General features: G+C 41.8%; 1 protein-coding gene across 1 annotated transcript; it reads right to left on the bottom strand.

The window, feature by feature from the left end:
• Positions 1 to 2,112: 2,112 nt before the first annotated feature.
• Positions 2,113 to 18,555, bottom strand: igsf8 (immunoglobulin superfamily, member 8). The gene is made up of 8 exons (XM_034084035.2): positions 18,454 to 18,555; positions 18,110 to 18,267; positions 15,333 to 15,713; positions 14,114 to 14,575; positions 11,561 to 11,733; positions 10,687 to 10,939; positions 9,680 to 10,138; positions 2,113 to 4,696 (listed from the first exon to the last, which is right to left on the bottom strand). The coding sequence occupies exons 2-8, from the start codon at positions 18,150 to 18,152 to the stop codon at positions 4,569 to 4,571; spliced, it is 1,899 nt and encodes a 632-aa protein (XP_033939926.1). The 5' UTR covers positions 18,153 to 18,267; positions 18,454 to 18,555; the 3' UTR covers positions 2,113 to 4,568.

The following is an 18,555-nucleotide window of genomic DNA, read 5'->3' as shown; positions in this document are numbered from 1 at the left end:
ATCCACGCACTGTACAACACACATACCTACACACTGACTGTAACACACACACACACACACACACACACACACACACACACACACACACACACCACACACACACACACACACACACACACACACACACCACACACACACACACACACACACACACACACACACACACACACACACACACACACACACACACACACACACACACACACAACACACCACACACACACACACACACACACACACACACACCCTAAAACAGGCTACAGCCGTTGTGTATTTTATTATGTGAAGCACTAAATGGTTTTAGAAAATTTTAAAATATCGACTCTTTGTAGATATCTACTAAACTAAAGCAAATAAAAAGAGTAGGCCTGTTATACTGAGTGATATATATTATACACACTGCTCTGCTTTCTGCACGGACCTCACAGCTGTTCTCACTGTAAACATCGCGTCGCGATGAAAGCAGTTAATAAAATAATATCCAGGGGATGCATGCAGAGCTGTCATTGGCTGAGATAAGTCCGGCCGTGCGTCACATCTCTGTTCCCGGAAATGCATCCACGAAGGAGCCGTGGAGGACCGTGGAGGACCCATCAGTGTATCCTCGGTTATAGCTCCAGAGAGCCTCCTCGACGCTCGATCCTCGAAGTGCATTAATTTAGAGAAATGAGATGTCCTTCAAAATGGCGCGCTGAAATTCATTTCCGGGTCACTACCAGAGGACCGAGGAGTCGAGGAGGGGGATTTGATGAAATGAGAAAGGGCCCCGGAAATTAATTTCAGCGCGCCATGTTGAAGGACATCTCATTTCTCTAAATGCACTTCGAGGACCGAGCATCGAGGAGGCTCTCTGGAGGAGCTCTAACCGAGGAGACACTGATGCATCCTCCACGGATGCATTTCCGGGAACGGTGGAGGCGTGACGCACGGCCGGAATTATCTCAGCCAATGACAGCTCTGCATGCATCCCTTGAATATTATATTAGTAACTTCATCGCAACGCGATGTTTACAGTGAGAACAGCTGTGAGGTCCGTGCAGAAAGCAGCGCAGTGTGTAAAATATATCACTCAGTATAACAGGCCTACATTAATTTCTGTATTTGTATGCTGATATCTACAACCAAAGAGTCGATATGTTTCTAAGACCATTTAGTGCTTCACATAATAAAATACACAACGGCTGTAGCCTGATTATGCTTTAGGAGCAGTAGGTGTGTGTGGTAGGCTACAGTGTGTAGTAGCCTACAGTGCGTAGATGCGGCGGACAGACGGGTCTCAGTTGGTTTGGTGTCCTATGCTTACTTTTAATACTTGTACAACTTTTGGCCCGTAATTTCAATTCCCCATTTCAGCGACCAGAGAGAGGGGTGGGGGAGGATCCAGTCTCTGGTTGTGTTACGTTATTATGAGAGTGCTCTCATACTTGTTTGATTCTGAAATTGTCTATATTTATATAAATATATGTATGTGTGTGTCTGCATCTGTAGCCTGTTATTGTCTCATTATACCGCACTGTGAATTAATTAAAAGTAAATATATGAGTCATCATGAACACATCTGTCCATCAGAGGGCTGCTGTGCCTCCTGTCATCATTGATGGAGGTCTCTTTAAAATGACCGCTCAGAGAGGAGTTCTCATTTCTCTAACCGCCTGCTGCTTCCCCTCCTCTCTCCTCAGTCCTCCGCTCGCATCTCCTGTGGGCGGGACTAAGTATCGAGGATAGGAGTCGAGGAGGGGACATTTAAGAATTGAGAAACCTCTAGAGTCTCTATCTGAGTTAAAGTGCAGTTTAAACCAGTTTTCTTGTCCGGGTTGAGATGAAAGCATCCCAAAGGGTTAACTCCTGAAGCTGAAATACAAATCTCTGCTTGGCTGGTTCTAATGTGGAAACTGCAACAACCACAAGCAATGTTAGGTTTGTTTCATACTGTATTAATGGAAAATATGCTTAAATTGCACATTGACAGATTTGATTATATGCCTCCACACTTAATGCCCTACTACAATACCTCCGCTGTCTCCAGTGGCCTCTGGTATGAACGTTTGGATGTTATAGGATTAAAAATGTGTCATGGCAGTAGAAAATAAAGGAAATCAGAGTGACGTTTTAATTCCAGAGTGGTTTATTGGTTTGTCAACTGGCAGGTTTCGCCAAAGCACCATAAGAAACAAACTGAGTTATAACCATAGACTGTATATAAAGGTTATAACCCGCCATTTTTGTATTTTGATGGTAACAAAATGCATTCAGGAACAGTGGGATTAAAGAGTAAACAGTCCAAACAAAACATAACACCTTCACAAAAGGGTTAAACATATCCTTAAACAAAAGCAAAACGTAGACAGCAGCTTTCACACTTAGCACGCTATGAGCTACACTTTTAACATCTGGCTGTATTTCTCAGGGAAGAGAAAGAAATTGATCGATTGCGAGCCACACTGTAAGAGAGATAGTGAGAGATAGAGGGGGAAGGGCAGCAGGATTCAATCTGCAGCCATAAACAGGGATTAGAGATGAGCATGCAGATACTCACCTACTTTCATCTGAAATACCAGCCACCACTGTGCCGCTGCTTCTGGGCTGTGTGTGCCTGTGAGTCATTTAGTGTACGTGTGTGCAAAAGTGTGTAATCATGTGGTGGGTGGGTTATGTGGGGGAGCAAATCAGCTTTGAGTAGTTGATCTGGAACAAAGTGGCTCAGGAAGCAACCAGAGCTGTGATTTCTATTCCCTAATATCCGTGAACAACATCTATAATCGGGGGTTTAGAGCACACAGGTTAGGCAGGAGAAGGAGTTTAGATGGACTCATATTGAAACCAAGAGACAGACACAGACAGTAAAGACAGACTGCGACCATGAAGAATAGCTCAGTGCAAACAAACTTTGAAAAGCAGAAAAAATGACCTGGAATAATTTCAAGGAGATCCACAAGCTGGAAAACAACATATTTGACTTTCTTCCTCCTTTCCACAAACATGTATCTTGCTTTAAGTGGTCACACAATGTGGGCACACTCAGACTTTTCTTAAGTGTTACTTCGGACAGGAAGTGGAGGATGGATTTCACTAATTATTAGTGTGCAGACACAGTACATCTGTCCTACAGATTTCTGGTGGCTAGCAGCAGGGCTATAGTCATAATACGTATTGGCTGCAGAAATGTGTGGCCTGAACCACATGACTGCAATGCCGACGATATTGAGACTTCACTCAACTATTAGGTCATGTGACTGCGCTGCTTTGGAGGATTCTTTTTCACAGTACTGTTTTCTGTCTCAGACACAAAGGGCAATGGGACAAAAAGCACTTTAAAAGTAGTTGCTTTAGTACAGCAAAGGAGTGATTTTTCAGCCTGAAGAATATCAAGTAAAAGCAGTAGACAGAGGGGCTTTGGTCCCAGTCCAATTGGTGTCCAAGTGCTTCAAAAGAGCAGAACAGACTGGTGCAGAATGTTAAACACAGGCGCTTTGCCAAAGACTGCATAGTCTTACTCACATCAAGAAAAATAAAAACTGCTAAACTCCATACAATATTTACATATTATCTCTGTGCAAAATGGATATATTGTCCATTTATCTTAGTCGAATCTATACAAGACCATATAGAAAACTCACTTCAGTGTGAAGTGTCACAGGCGAGGAATGCTTGTGTTATAGAATTGATTCTCAATTGGTCTTGGCATTAGAAAGCCTCCAGCCAGCGCCTGCCTTATTAAGTAACAGACAGAGACTGTGTTTACAGGCAGAGTGGTTCTGGGCTGCAGGCAGTGGAAGGTCCCTGCTTAGATTACGTTTTGGAGGCTGAACTGCTCCCATCAGCATTCATGTGAATGTTAGTGGCAGTGCTAGAGGCTTAACCATGCACACACACAACGACGTTAAAATAAAAACATGCTGCGCGAGGAAAGGAACAACTGGAACAGTATAAACTATTTGTGAAAACAGAATATCCTTTGTGTGAAAATAGAACAGTTACTAAATGTGGGATGATCTACGTAAACAGCGTTATACAAAATATCTGACCTTCAAATTGAAAATGATCAAACCATGACTTTTAAGAGGGCAGTTTGTTTGATTTTCCTTGAGAATTTCTACAGTAACTTTAAGATTCCTCTCATGTGATAGACAAAAGGAAACTGCAGTACCTTCTTTCCTTTCTACCTCGTCACAAAAATCTTGCTTTTCTTGTGTATTTTTACCATTTTCCATTCTAGACAGAAAGTTAAACTGGAACAAAGGGATGATTAAAAAATGTAGGTTAAGCTAACATGGAAATGCACTACAAGAATGTTAGGTCTTTGCCCAGTAAGGGTCATGTATGGTGACTAAAATATGTCCAGAGGAGTTTTGGATACAAAAATACAAGAGAATTTAAAACACAATCTTTTGGCATTGGTTGTTAAACAGTAATGTCTAAACACAGAAAACCAGCAGGGTATTTTTCACTTCATTCTTGTCTAAAAGTTATTTCTCAGCCATTTGTATCCCGCTATATTCTGGGCATCACCTTTTTGTGCCTCTTCGCGAACATTCAGACTTCAGATCGGCAGCAAACAGCAGGTTTACTTATTTTGGAGTGCGCTGCTTTGCCAGCCGCTTCATGAAGCAACAGGTCACTGTTGAGATGATGAGGATGCCCACAAACAAGGCCGAAGAGACTCCGACCACCAGAGGGATGAGCAGGAGGTCTTCAGCTGGGGGAGGGTAAGAGAGAAGAGAAGGATGTTGTAATGTAAAGTGACATTTGTGTTAAAACCTCATTTCAGAAGGGAAAACGTACTCCTGTTCAACATTTTTGTTTTGCCAAATAAAATGTTATTTTCACCTTTAGGCACCACAAATATTTTTGAAAAAGCAAGTGAATGGAAAAATCAAAAGCACGGTTTAACTTTGAGCTGGAGATTCAGTAATGTGGAGACTGAAACTGGATCTAGACCCACGCCCAGAACAGAGAGAAAGTACACAACTAACTCTGCTACAAGGGCCAACACATGGTCAGTGTAAACATGATCACTGTGCTCAACATATCTCTGTTCTGCATCTGTAAATATGTAATACATATAAATTAGTGCTGTCAAAATGATCGCGTTATTGGCGGTAATTCATTTTTTGAATTAATTGCGTTAAAATATTTAACGCATGTGCAGAATGGCCCGCCCCATACGTGCCACCAGTGGCAGCGCCAGGGTATGGCTGGGGTAGGCTACACCCATACCAAGAAATGGCTTAGCCCCACCATGAAAAATGATGTTAAAGTAATCAAAATAAAGTCTGTCAACTCGCACGGAGTAAATTGCACAGACAGCAGTTAGTAAGATTGATTTCAGTAGCCACGGTTTTGAAAACTTTTGTCACGGAGTGAGCGTCTTCGCAATAGAACATCTTTGATAACGGCGTGGTGTTGTTGCAGGAAGTCCCGACGGATAATACTTTTGCTGTAGTACAGGGCAGAGTCCTGCACGGGTCTGATTTTCAAGACCCGCTCCCGCCCCGCACCCGCGACGTGCAATACCGAACCCGCCCCGCTACTCGCACATATTGCCAATTAGTTCCGCAACCCGACCCGACCCGTCGGCACAAGATCCGCGACCCGACCCGAACCCGCATAGCCTATATATGAGCAGTGAAAACGTGAAATTATTAACACACGCAGTTGCATATTTGTCTCAAAAAGCGTGGGATGTTGGTTATTTTCTCCATCTAGGAACCAAAAGCCTCCCAGACGCTGGGTTTCGCTCTTGAGGAAGTGTTATTGAAAATGCTGTATTCTCCGCTAGAGAGCTTCACCTCAGCCATTTCGAATGTGGCGCGCTCAGCAGCAGATTGATGCGCTGCAGAGGTTATGATTATGCACGGTCCCGCGGGGGAGAGGTCTGAGGATTTAAACATTAAACTAAATTATCATTATTTCAATATATTTACTATGCAACACCCGCGACCCGACCCGCATCATCTTTGTTTTACCCAGAACCGAACCCGGAAAAAAGCGTTTGGAAAAATACCACCCGCGAATCACCTTTTTTGCGGGTCACCCGTCGGGTACCCGCGGGTACCCGACCCGATGCAGGACTCTGGTACAGGGGTGCACTGCACATAACTGGTACGCAGGTTATGTGCGTAATCTGAAATGCATACCGTCACTTGTGTCACAAAGCGCATTTGCGTACCGACATACTTGTAAAGCTTTTCCAGAAGGCGGTTAGATCACAGGACGACAGAGGTCTCCGTGTGCACAGACAGGGCTGCTGTTAACGTCGGTCTGTATAACGGACTTGTGCCAAAACTACGCCAACCGGCTGCGGAGGGAGACTCCCCCCTTCACTGGAGAACTGCGCTAAAACAGCTGATCACAACGTTCACACTAGGCTTGTTTGAGACAAGCAAGACCTGCGCAGACCTGCGCAGTTGCGATCAACGTCTTGCTAGTGCGTTGCATGATGGTTAGTCATTTTGTCCGACTTGCTCTGGAGGCTCGCCCACATGAGACGTTGAAATCTCGCGGGACAAAGACGCCCGCAGCCTTGAGAGCGAGGCGAGGCGAGTTGGCGCAGTTGCTCTCCACGAGCTGCGGAAGCGAAATGCTTGATGGGAAACGGCTCGCTGGTATCTCGAGCTGAGCGCTCATTGGTGGTTTTTACCACGTGCTGCTGATGAAACTCTCCAATTGGCTGGCAAAAGTTTGTTGTTGTTTTGTGTCAGTTTTACGTCGCCACATCCATTCCCATTTTTCATCATTGTTCCACAATGTTTATCATCATGAAATTAATATCTATATATTTTATACTATACTGCTTACCGTTTTCATACTTTATATATCTTAGCATATTCATACACACTGTTCATACTGCTCACAGGCTGATATCTAGTGTATTCATACCCCACTGTTTATTCATCATTCAATTCATTCTATATGTTATTCTGTAGATTGTGTACATTACTTTCCACTTCACTGCTTGTTGCACCTGGTTAGAAGCTAAACTGCATTTCGTTGTCTCAGTACCTGTAATATGTGCAATAACAATAAAGTTTCTCTATAAGTTAAACCAAATCATTAAAATAAAATCTATTGTAATGTAATGATTTGGTTTAACCTTATTTATTGAATACATCATTTAAAATGGCAAGATGAAATCAAATTACATCCATGTTGTACACATCATAAAGCTTAAAGTGGCAGCTAAAGAATTAACACAGCAGCAGGTCTGTTCAATTCATGCTCATTAAGCTTCATGTGTGCGGATCTGAAGGGACTGATCATTTGTAGCCTGTCCACCTATCAGTTTTGCAAACATTAAGAGGGAGGAGCATTTCTAATTATGGAACCCAGTCACTGATGTGGTTCCTCATCATGACTGAATTAACAAACCTATATAAAGCAATGGTGATCACCTTTGTCTACAGTGGGTAAAATGGAATTTGTGGTGCTTACACTGCGTGATGGACAGGGAGACATCACTGTAAGAGTCTCACAAGACATTTCCCAAAGACTACAAAATGGTGAGTAAACAACTAAATTGCATTCCAACAATCTGGATATGATTTTAAATTATGTAAATTATTTTTCAGATAACAGTTTAGCAGCTGCACTTATGCAGCAAGCACGGGCTGCAACAAATGCACAAGGTAATCTATCATTTAAATCAAAAATGGTATTGTCTTTTAATGCAAATCAAACAAATGACATATTCATGTTTATTGTAAACAAATATTTAATTTTCTCTCAATCACAGTCCCTTTAGATCATGTCATTCTCCATACAATACATGTGGGATTTCTATTGCATCCACTTCATCTGCAACGAAAAACGGCAACGCAATTTCTGCCATTGCAAACCCAGCCAGTCAAGCCGACTCCGAGTCCGAGCTGTCCGACTTAAGACGAGCATTTTGACACCTCCCCCGGCTGCGAACGGCTACTCTCGTCTACTTTCGAGGCGAGCCGCAATGTGTCTCAAACAAGCCTACTCTGTGGTCACGAAGTACTCCACGAGCCCTCCCCCCAGATGCTCAAATACATTGATACTTAAAACTTGACTTGAAACAGGTCTTAGGGATTCTTCTAGAAAAATATAGTATGAGGGCCTAACGTCACTTCCGGACAAAAATACGGCCCCACCCGCTTTCCGGAGAAAATAATGCATTGGCGCGAAGCGCAAAACAATAGTTTCTTAATGCCTTCAAGCTGCCGAGTCAAATATTGCACCTCAAACAACAAATAAATCCTGAGTTACGGCTATGTTCTTCCTCTACAGAAAAAAGGACAGTAAAAGGAACGATCTAATACAGAAATCACAGTTTAAAGTGGACCTATCATGCTATATTTGAACAATATATTGTAGGGCCATACCTAATATAAAGTATATAAATATAGTTTTTTTTTCAAAATACCAAACAGATCCTGCATTTTAGCCATGCCTCATTTCGCTCTATTTGCTCTTTTCCAGCCCTGTTTTTGCAGGGGTTGATTCTGTGACGTAGCTTTAATGCAAATGAGCCGCAGCTGACCACGCTCCGCTCTCCTGCAGGGGGGCGTGGTCAGCTGCGGCTCATTTGCATTAAAGCTACGTCACAGAATCAACCCCTGCTTTGAGATCAGCTGCTGGGCTGTCAGAAGAGGGGGAGAAAAAGAGATCTCCGTCCTCCGTGTTTTATTCTTATATGATTATATAGAGTCATTATTCATTTGTTTTAAAGCTCAATAAATAACAAAGAAGACCTTTGACCGGCACTTTTCTAATTTTGTCCGGAAGATTTAAACTTTAACGGACATGTTGACCGGCGGAAAAAAATCTAACTGAAAATCTAACTGAGTGTTTGTTATGAGGGCGCACGCTAAAAATAAGAGGGCACAGCTTTAGTTTAATTTGAATATCTTTGGATGTTAGTTTGACAACAAAATGTAAATGTCCCCTTGGGTTCTGTACAGTCATAACAAGTACTTTTCACCGGGTTCCTTTTTTAAAGAAATGGTCATCAAGGAAGTACTTGTATCAAATGACTTTGAAAGAAAAGCTAGTTAACTGCAGCCCTAGGTCGTTTTGGTCCACTCGTTCAGAATCCCACAGAATAAAAAAAACTGCTAAATGGGACAGGAACAAGTGACATAAAGTGCATATACAAATATTGAATATGCAAGTACAGGGGAACTATGCCCTGCTATTGCTAGGGAATTATAGAGAAGAATACATCTCACTCAAAATGTACAGACATTTCTCAAGGTTAAGAGTAAATGTTTGAAATTGACTCAACATTTACACAGGCCACCCTCCAGCTTGTGACGGAAGGTCAATGGAGCTGGAAGTTTTCAAACACTAACTTGAGTAGAAGTAGTAATACTACAGTAGAACAATCCTCCATTTAAAGTAAAACCCATGCTCCAAAATTCAATAATAGCAAATGTAGATAAAGTATTATAAATAAAAGTTCTAATTATGTCTCTTGGTACTGTCGTGTTACACTACCACCAGATTGGATCAGGGGAAGTGTTTCCTGGTTTTAAAGGCTGCCTTACAGTAGAGTGATTTCATTTTCTGAACTTCAGTCCTTATATCAACATTACTGATGATGATTGTTTTATTAGCACCAATATAAAAGAATAAACTGGAACTGTTGGTAATCCTTCACATTTATCCACGATCACAGGGATTATTAAAAATCCAACCCCGAGGAGACTCTTACCTCTGGAATACATGTAGACGGTCACTGCATTGGACTCTGCTCTGGCCCCTGTGTTGTACCAGCCTCCATGGGGGTCCTGACCCCACGCCTGGGCATGACACGCATACATGCCCTGATCATCCATGGTAGCCGAGTGGACCCTCAGTCTGTAGCTACCAGCGGACAGGCGGTCAATACTAACGTCGCTAGTGTTGACGTAGATCTTTGCAACACCGTCGTACATGAGGGTGGCTACCAGGCTGGGCCCCTCCTCCACAGGGGGGTCCGGTACAGTAACAGCAGAGGCCGCGCTCTCCTCCCTCTTGAAAACTCGAGGAGGGATTGGCCACCGCATCCACTGCACCTGGGCCTGGGCGGGACCTGTGGTCGTCACGGTGATGTTGCAGATCAGGGTGATGGTGTTGCCTCGTTTTAGCAGAGGGCCTCGAAGGAGCTGAGCCACAGCTGCAACCAGCACATCTGGAAGGAAATGGTACAGTCAAAGAATAGATATAGGGGGTAGAGGGTAGACTTAACATATGTGACTGCCAAAACAAAACTGAATGAATATTGTGTGATCAATCAAATGGTAGCAATCATCTACTTAACAATGTGATCTTAGTTAACCCAAGTTTATCAGCATTTTAGAATTTTCTGAAAATGTGAAAGGAAGCAACTACAGATTCAATGTTTTAGTCTACATTTGAGCACTAGCATACTACTATACTAACTTATTATACACAGATTGTCTTTCATTAAAACCATTAATCAGAAAATACAAAGTTTAATGATTTTCAGACAGATTTGTAAAGCTGTAGGTGGGACTAGTGTCAGAAGTATCAGAGGTCCTGTTGCAGACTTGAACTCAGCCCAACAAAGCCTAATGGCAAACAACACAGGCCCCATGAATTACAATTTTTAAATAATTTCATAACAAAATCCAACACAGAAGTCGTTGAACAGAAAATGTATTCAAAAGTGTTCAGATGAAGCCCTCGTGTCACTGAAGATGCATGCAGCGCTCTCACCTTTGCTTTTGAGGTTGACGGTGACCCCCTCAGACCTCTGGGTGAGTGTTACCGGAGTAGACGGGTCAGGGTTGGCTCTCCCGGCGTACACACTCACCACACACCGGTACACCCCAGAGTCTAAAGGCTGGCCTGAGAACAGCTTCAGAGTGTATCTCCCCCCCGCCACTTTCTCCATGGAGCCCCCACTCGCTCGGCTGAGGTTGTCTCCCCAGCTCACAACACCGTCCGGGCTCATGCGGGCCACCTCCATCTTAACGTTAAATACAATGTGTCAGATTATAAATTAAATTACATTTTTGGCGATTAACCAGAAACTTTAAATATTTTGTAATTAGTGCAGACCGTTCCCTAAGGCATGCAAGGTTGAAACGCAAACGTCTTTAAAATTATAATGTCCCTTTTGGACTGCTGCTGCTTTTTCAAAGCCAACTCTTAAGTGTCATTCATCAGAACTTTGCCTGCAGCACTTGAACGCACCCCACCGGAAAACCTTTCAAATCCAGTAGTAACTTTGGATGAAAATAAATTAGACTTTATGACTGTGATGGATTGCCCATTCACGCCAGTAATAATTTAACTGACAATTATCATTTAATAAATATTTCTATAAAAACTGACTCTCAAACAGAGAAATAAGAAAAAACCAGATAAAAATATTCAAACATACGCATTTAAAAGTATATGCTTTTCTTATTGTTGTAAATGGACTTTAATGCAAATACTAATATGGCATGTGATAACAATTTTGATGTCAAATATTTCCCTCTTGCTGACCTGTTTGTTCTCATGTATTCACTTACATACTTGAAAGAATAAGGTATACTTTAAGGTGCAAAGCAACAAAGCAAGTGAGCAGAATGAGAGTCTTTACCTCGACCCCCCCGCTCCTAGCTCCATCGCTGCTGACTGATCTCATCCACTGAACCAGCAGCCCTGAGTTTACCTCCGCCGGCAGCCCTAACACCTCACAGGTCAGGATGAGAGGAGCCCCCACCTGCAGGGTCACCTCCCCTCGGGGAGAGGACGTTATACTCAGAGACTCCGCTGGGGAAAGGAAGAGGCAGAGGGAGACAGCTTATTAAAAGTGAAAGGAAATCCTCTGCAGTGGGGGGGCCTCAAACAGGCCATTAGACTGTGACAGTAAACATCTTTGTGGGAAAGCTAGGGTGGCCTCTCTGGTACATTACATATTTAATGTTTAGCCATCCCAACCAGAAAGCAAACACTAGAAAGTGATTATTACAGCATAAAACTAAATGGAACACAAGAGAAAAGTAATTAGGAAAATTATAGATTTTGTATTTATTGAATTGGATCATTGACTCTCCCAAAAAGTGTTGTAAAATAAATCTGAGGGCTCTTTTGGATATTTTATTATTTTAATTAAAAGGATCGAACAGCAGGAAACACATTTCTGCTTCAAATAATAATGGTATTTTCTTAAGACTTTCCTTTAATTTTTGTTCTTTTGTCTTATACGTTGTAGAAAATTCAGACCACTAAAAATGATTCAAGTTAAGATTCATTATGTTTTTCATAACCTGAAGCTCTTCCATCTTAAGCAATTATCAAGAACTAAGTACAAATAAAGTAGAAACAGAAATGCGCGCTCTCAGGTTGTAATAAATGTATTATACAGTATTGATTTTCTTGAACTTGTCCTGTCGTTTTCTAATTAGACTTGCATGTTTATAAAATGACAGTGTATGGGTATTTTTTTGTTTTCATTTTATAAGTACACACTGGTCCATTATGTAAGGGAAGCACACAACACTTCCCCTAACAAAAGATCTACTCTACTACTTATCTACTATAATAGACACATTATTTAACAAAACAAAAGGGAGACTGGGTCAGGCTATTGTATGAGTCAGACAGCAGGGGCCAGACGAATACAGATCGTAATAGTGCTTGTCAGAAATTGACAGAAAAACAATGCATGCATTAAAGCGAGTTCAATTGTAATGCTGAAGAGAAAAACATTTGACCTAAATTAATGTAAGCCCCACATATTACAAAGAAGTTTTTGTGAATCTCAACAGGAATACAAAATCAGTATTAAACTTTAAAGTTTTATCCAGTATAAATATTCTATATATATATCAGGTTAACTTTCATATCCGAGATGTTAAAATATGGAGGGAGCAGCTCTGACAGGAATGGACACATCAGTTGGCCAGAGAGATAGTCTTCCTCTTTGTGGGCTACAAGGGGCCAAGGTGGGAGGAAAGATTACTTAATCCTTCAGATCTACACAAGCTCTTTAGAATTTAGCTGCTGCCGGCCAGCCAGATATCGACCTCTAAAATCCAGCTGGATAATCAGCAGAGTTCAGCGTCAGTCAGGCACTCTGACAGCCTGAACACATAGTCAATACACTTTGATAGTTTCAGGTTTTCTCATGGGAGAGTTTGCTGCGTGTCTCACCTAATAGTAAATAATAGGGGTGTAGCGCTCCATTGACGACGATTTATATATCAATTAAACGATCAACAATCCAATATCATCAATGCAAAGTAAAACGTCTCGATGTCTAGAGCTCAGTAATAAAATTGTCAAATCATATTTAATTGTGTTCTGTTAGTAGACATTCATTTAACCGATTGTATACAATGGGAGTATAAAATGTTCTCATATTGATCGCAAGCCCATGAATAGAATGAAGTAGAAATGGTCCAGTGGCAGACTTTATAATATCACCCAGTATATATTATTGTTGTCCAGATAATTGGTATAATATCGGTATTAAACTTTTAAATGTACACCCTGTGCAAATATTATAGAACAGTAAAACAAGAGATTTGATAAAGTCACCTCTGGAACTGAGATATTGTGATGGGCATTTTTCATGGTTTCATAGACCAAAGGAATAACTGATTAATGAAGAAAATTATCTGCAGATCAATAAAACAATAGTAGCTCTGATAGTAAGATGTCCATCCACCCAGCAGGGAATGAAAAATCCAGCAATCCGTGCATCTAATCAGAAAGCCCAACAAGCGGAATAACTGTATCCAGTTACGTGTTTAATTAGCCCAGCATTAGTAGACTGCTCAGCCAGCACGCTAGACATTCAGTTAAGCTGTAAGTAACACACACATTTAGGGCTTCAGTCTGAAATCTGGAAAGACTCCAATGTACTCAACAACGCTGCAAGTCCAGCCGATTGACATCACTCGACTCTGAAGTAGAAACCAAACCTTAGCCATTTTGCTGATATTATCATATAGCAACCAAAGTGGCCACTTCTTTCCTTTGAAGATGTTTTCGCTGACTTAATCTTTCAAATGTATGTTGTTCACAATGTTGAGTGAACACAAATAATTGTGCAACATGCATGTTGTAGTGTGACCATGACACTTGCAACACTCTGTACTAAGTTTAGCAAATGTCAGCACAAATACTGGCAAAGTTTCTCACTGACCTAGTTGCTGAACGGTCAAGTTGCCAATATCCAGCGTCCTCTGTGCGATCTTCTGCCAGGATCGATCGGGGTCCCGGATCCACTGCGTGGACTCACAGAAATAGGAGCCGGTGTCGTCTGGCTGCACGGCCCTCATCTTCATCACGTACTCGCCCAGTCCCCCTTCCTTGTTCCTCTTCTCCAGCGTGATCTCTCCATCGTCGTACCGCTTCTTGTACATCCGTCCAGGGACGACCCCCAGCAGCTTGTCGATGGAGATAATCTCCCTTATGTTGCTGACTTCCCCTCCACCTTCGGCCCCCAAGCCCTCTCCATTATTGCGCTTCCCAAACGTGATGGACAGCTGGGTGAGCTGCTCCGATTGGATGCCGCCTGAGCATGTCAGAGTTAACTCGGCCCCCTCGGGCACGGGCTGGCCGGTGAGGGAGCGGGTGTAGCTGACCTGGAGTGTGTCAGGGATCACTGCAGGTGTATAAAAGAGACAGACAATTACATTCAAGAGGCTACAGGAGCCAGGCAGGAGGAAAACAAGATGCCAAATTAAATTTCTATTGTCTGTGTGCTGTTTAGACATGTCTACACGTCTATGTTTAGAACACTAAAGCATATAATGAAATGAGGTAGCTGAGAGTTACTGCAAGATGTTTACCACAATCAGAGGTGGGCTCCAGCTTTGCCAAAGAGAGGGTAATAAACAAACTATAATGAAGATAGCACAATTAAGCTGCAAAAGTAACATAAAGTTAACTACAAATATAAACTTAGTGGTTCACAGAGAAGACAATTATAAGAAACAGGATAGGTAATTATGCTGATGGATTAGGGAAAGAGCAAAATGTTATTGATAGCTTGAGCAGGAAAACTCCAGCCGGCAAGTGTAAATAACAGCTTAGACACGAGGAATGTCGTCATGTACCGAGTAAACACATAGTATGATTAATAAATGTCATCCATCTGGCTGATGTAGTGCAGAGTTGTTGATATTTTCTTTCCCCCATGACAGAACTGGAAATCACAATTATAGTTCAAACTATGTCACAACTAAATAATTGTTTTTCAATGAACAAAGGTTAAGCCTGTTCTTAGACATTAAACAACACGATTGGAACATGAGTGATACATTTTGGCAAAATTAGAAACAATTAGATATAATTCAACAACCACTCAGATATAATGTTGAAAATAACTATTTAAAATACATTACAAACATATGACTGACCTTTGACAGGCACTGAGGCGCTGTAGTTCCCCTGGTAGGTGCTGTCCGTGCTGGGTGTGTAGCACTCGTACTTCCCCTGGTCTTCAGCTCGAAGTCTCTGGATCACCAGTCGGACTTTGTCCCCCGAGTCCCTCTCCACCCTCACCTCTCCATTCTTCACCCGAGGCTGAAATGGAGCGTAAGGGAAGCCCTTGTCCCTGGTGGACACCACTCCCATCTGCCTGCCACCAGCATCATCTCTGTACAGGAACCACTCAAAGTCCTGCGTGCGTGGCCCTTCAAACCCTGACACAGCACAGGGCAGGGAGAGGGGGAACCCTGCAACACGGTAGAGGGTCCCAGGAGGAACAGATACGTCGCGACACACAGCGCACTGGAGCACTGTGAAAGACAAATGGAGTGAAACGCTGTGATAAATGGACAGCAAAGATTGGAAACTGCAATAATGTCATTTCCTGTGGGTCACATTCTGGCCTCGTAGCATGGTTGGTACTGATCAATATCCTGAGCTGATGACGGACTAACAGGGAATCAATACAAATAGCTTAGGAGAAAAACACTATAGCTGCCGCCTGCCAGTAAAATACTCCAATACAGTGAAAAGTGGCATTTACAGTTTTGCAAACAGTTATTTTCAATCAATTAAAATGTCTACTACATACATTCTCAAACAACCGATGCGTTGTTTAAAAAACGTCAACAAATACTACTTAGCAACACAAATTACATTTTTCAGTGCTCAAAGAAGCAAAAACAGGTCATTGAGTGCAGTGCTTTGGAATGAGTTAGACATTTCCAAACTTTAAATCACACTGAAACTGTCAAAAGACGTTACTCAGGCCAAAAGGGAAAAATAAAACTATCTCTGTCACCTAACTGTTTAAGAGAGACTTGGTAGCATGGGAGGTTTTTCACAGTTCTGGTTTAAGAGAAGAAATATTCAGTGCGAGGGCCTCGGGGGTTTCATGCTTCCAGGTTCAAGCGTGATTGTATTTCACTGAGTCTCGTTGTCTGGCTGCATACCCAACTTCCCATGGAACCCCGTTGAAATAGTTATAGGCTCAGACCGAGCTGCTATTTAAATACAGAAACTGTCTTTAAGTCACAGGCACTGAAACTTCTCCTAGCATTACTATTCTGTCACGATAAGGGAAATTACATATAGTAATTCCTCTTTTGAGAGAAGGAAGCTCAGAGGAACAATCAAATGGTTATACAGACTTGATTGTGATGTTTGTATTACTATCTAAATGTGAATGTAATAAAATAAATAATCCAAATAGCTCAGAAAAAGTTAAGCTATTTATTTATTAAAGTGGATAGCCAGTCGAGGGTCAGATAGCTCATCTTCATAATAAGTTGATCCATATGGTGGGAAGAAAAAAAATACTTTTATATAATCGGTACACATTTTAAAGGACTACCAAATGATTTAAATTCACAAGTGAGAAAAACTCCTCATTTCCAAATGCAAATAAGCTGTGATCATACCGGGAAAAACTGTCAACAAACATACACCCACTAACTGACAATGAAAAAAGGATAATCTCAAACTAACACACCTTAAACTCTCATCTCGAGCTGATTAAACTACCTGAACAACTCGAAATACTAGATGGGTGCGTTTTTGCTCTCATGGCCTGTCTGCGTGTGTCACACCTAAAAACAACTGGAGCTTTCTCACAGGCTGAGCCACGGCCTGATAACAACACACCCATAGATAATGACATGGGAGACTAGAGGGAGGCTTAAGCGGATCAAGCCCTAATTAACATTGGGCTCGGACTGATAGGGTTGGGGGACACCATGGCTGATGATGCTGAATACTGTCTGGACCCTGTGCAACATGAGGGAGCCCCAACTGCCCTATCAAGACCCCACAAAGACATCCATGTTGTACCAGAGGAGTGACAAATGACCCTTTGGTTATTAAATTGTCTTTATATTAATATGTATACTGTCGCATATGATATGTTTTCCTTATGTCTAACATGTATGGTCAAGCGATAAAGAAATATATGTTAAGTACAAACTGGAGTAGTTCTGTTGACAGATATACATTTCAGATGTATCTGTTGCTGTCTGGTTGGGTGGTGTGTTCTATTCACAGCCTAAAATAAAGTTGTATATAGGCTCTGAAGCACCTTGGATTTATTTGATTATGTAGCAGTATATTCTCTCGGCAAGAACTATCCTTAAGTCAAAAATCTTCTTCATGTTTACTAAGTGTAGCTGAACTTTGAAGACCCCATTGTCAAATATACCTTGTGAAAAATAAGAAACACACTGATGAGATCAAACAAAAATAAACCTAGTATATCTGTACTGTGGAGATCAGTGCCATAAAACAACGATAAAGTTAACCTTTGTGTAAATACAGTAGTTAACAAATATTATCAGGGAGTCCAGCTGATTTGAATACTTTTACTTGGGATTTCCTGTCACCAGAAACTAATTGTATGTTGTTTTTTTAAATGAACATACATCAAATAGCCTCTAGGTGATTTTTGCTTGATATTGGTCTGTCCTATCTGTCACTTGTGCATTTGCAGTGTAGGTCATAAACTTGCAGACCACAACAATTTGAAAAAGTGCTCCATATATGAAAACATTAGGGCCATATCATAAGAATAAAGCTACGTGCTGCAAATAATATCTAAATGAATAGTCTGATTGGTCTGCAACAATCATACAATGCATCTCCATGTGACAGATGGCGAGGCGGTTTCAGTCATTGTGTTCAGAGAGAAATCATGTGCAACTCAGACTGAACTCACCCCAGTGTAGAAACACGAATAATGCTGTTTTCATCGAAGCCATCACGGTCCTTATCTTCCCCCCCGATGTCCAGATGGATTAAGTTGACTTAAATGTCTCTCTCGGTGTTCCTCTGCGTTTTATCGCCGATCATACTTCATCCCGCCGCGGAGGCCAACTGTTTTAAAAACAAACGTAACGACAGGCACCATCGGATTATTTTGAGAAGGAGAATGAATGATAACGTGCAGCGATGTATCAATACTCCGATCACACAGAGGAGTGAGTTAGCAACATCAGCTAACCGCAAGACACATGCATTTCTATCAGATGTGTAAACGTGCAACGCTGCAAATGTAATCACCTTTTTCATGCACCGTCGCATCTTTGTCAACACACCGTCTGCTCCATCATGTCCCGGTTTGCTTTTAGATTATACCGCCTCGACAGACATGCCGTGTGTGTG

Source organism: Pseudochaenichthys georgianus, chromosome 5 (assembly GCF_902827115.2).
Source record: "Pseudochaenichthys georgianus chromosome 5, fPseGeo1.2, whole genome shotgun sequence".
Lineage (NCBI taxonomy): Eukaryota > Metazoa > Chordata > Actinopteri > Perciformes > Channichthyidae > Pseudochaenichthys > Pseudochaenichthys georgianus.
This window is presented reverse-complemented; position numbering and strand designations above follow the sequence as displayed.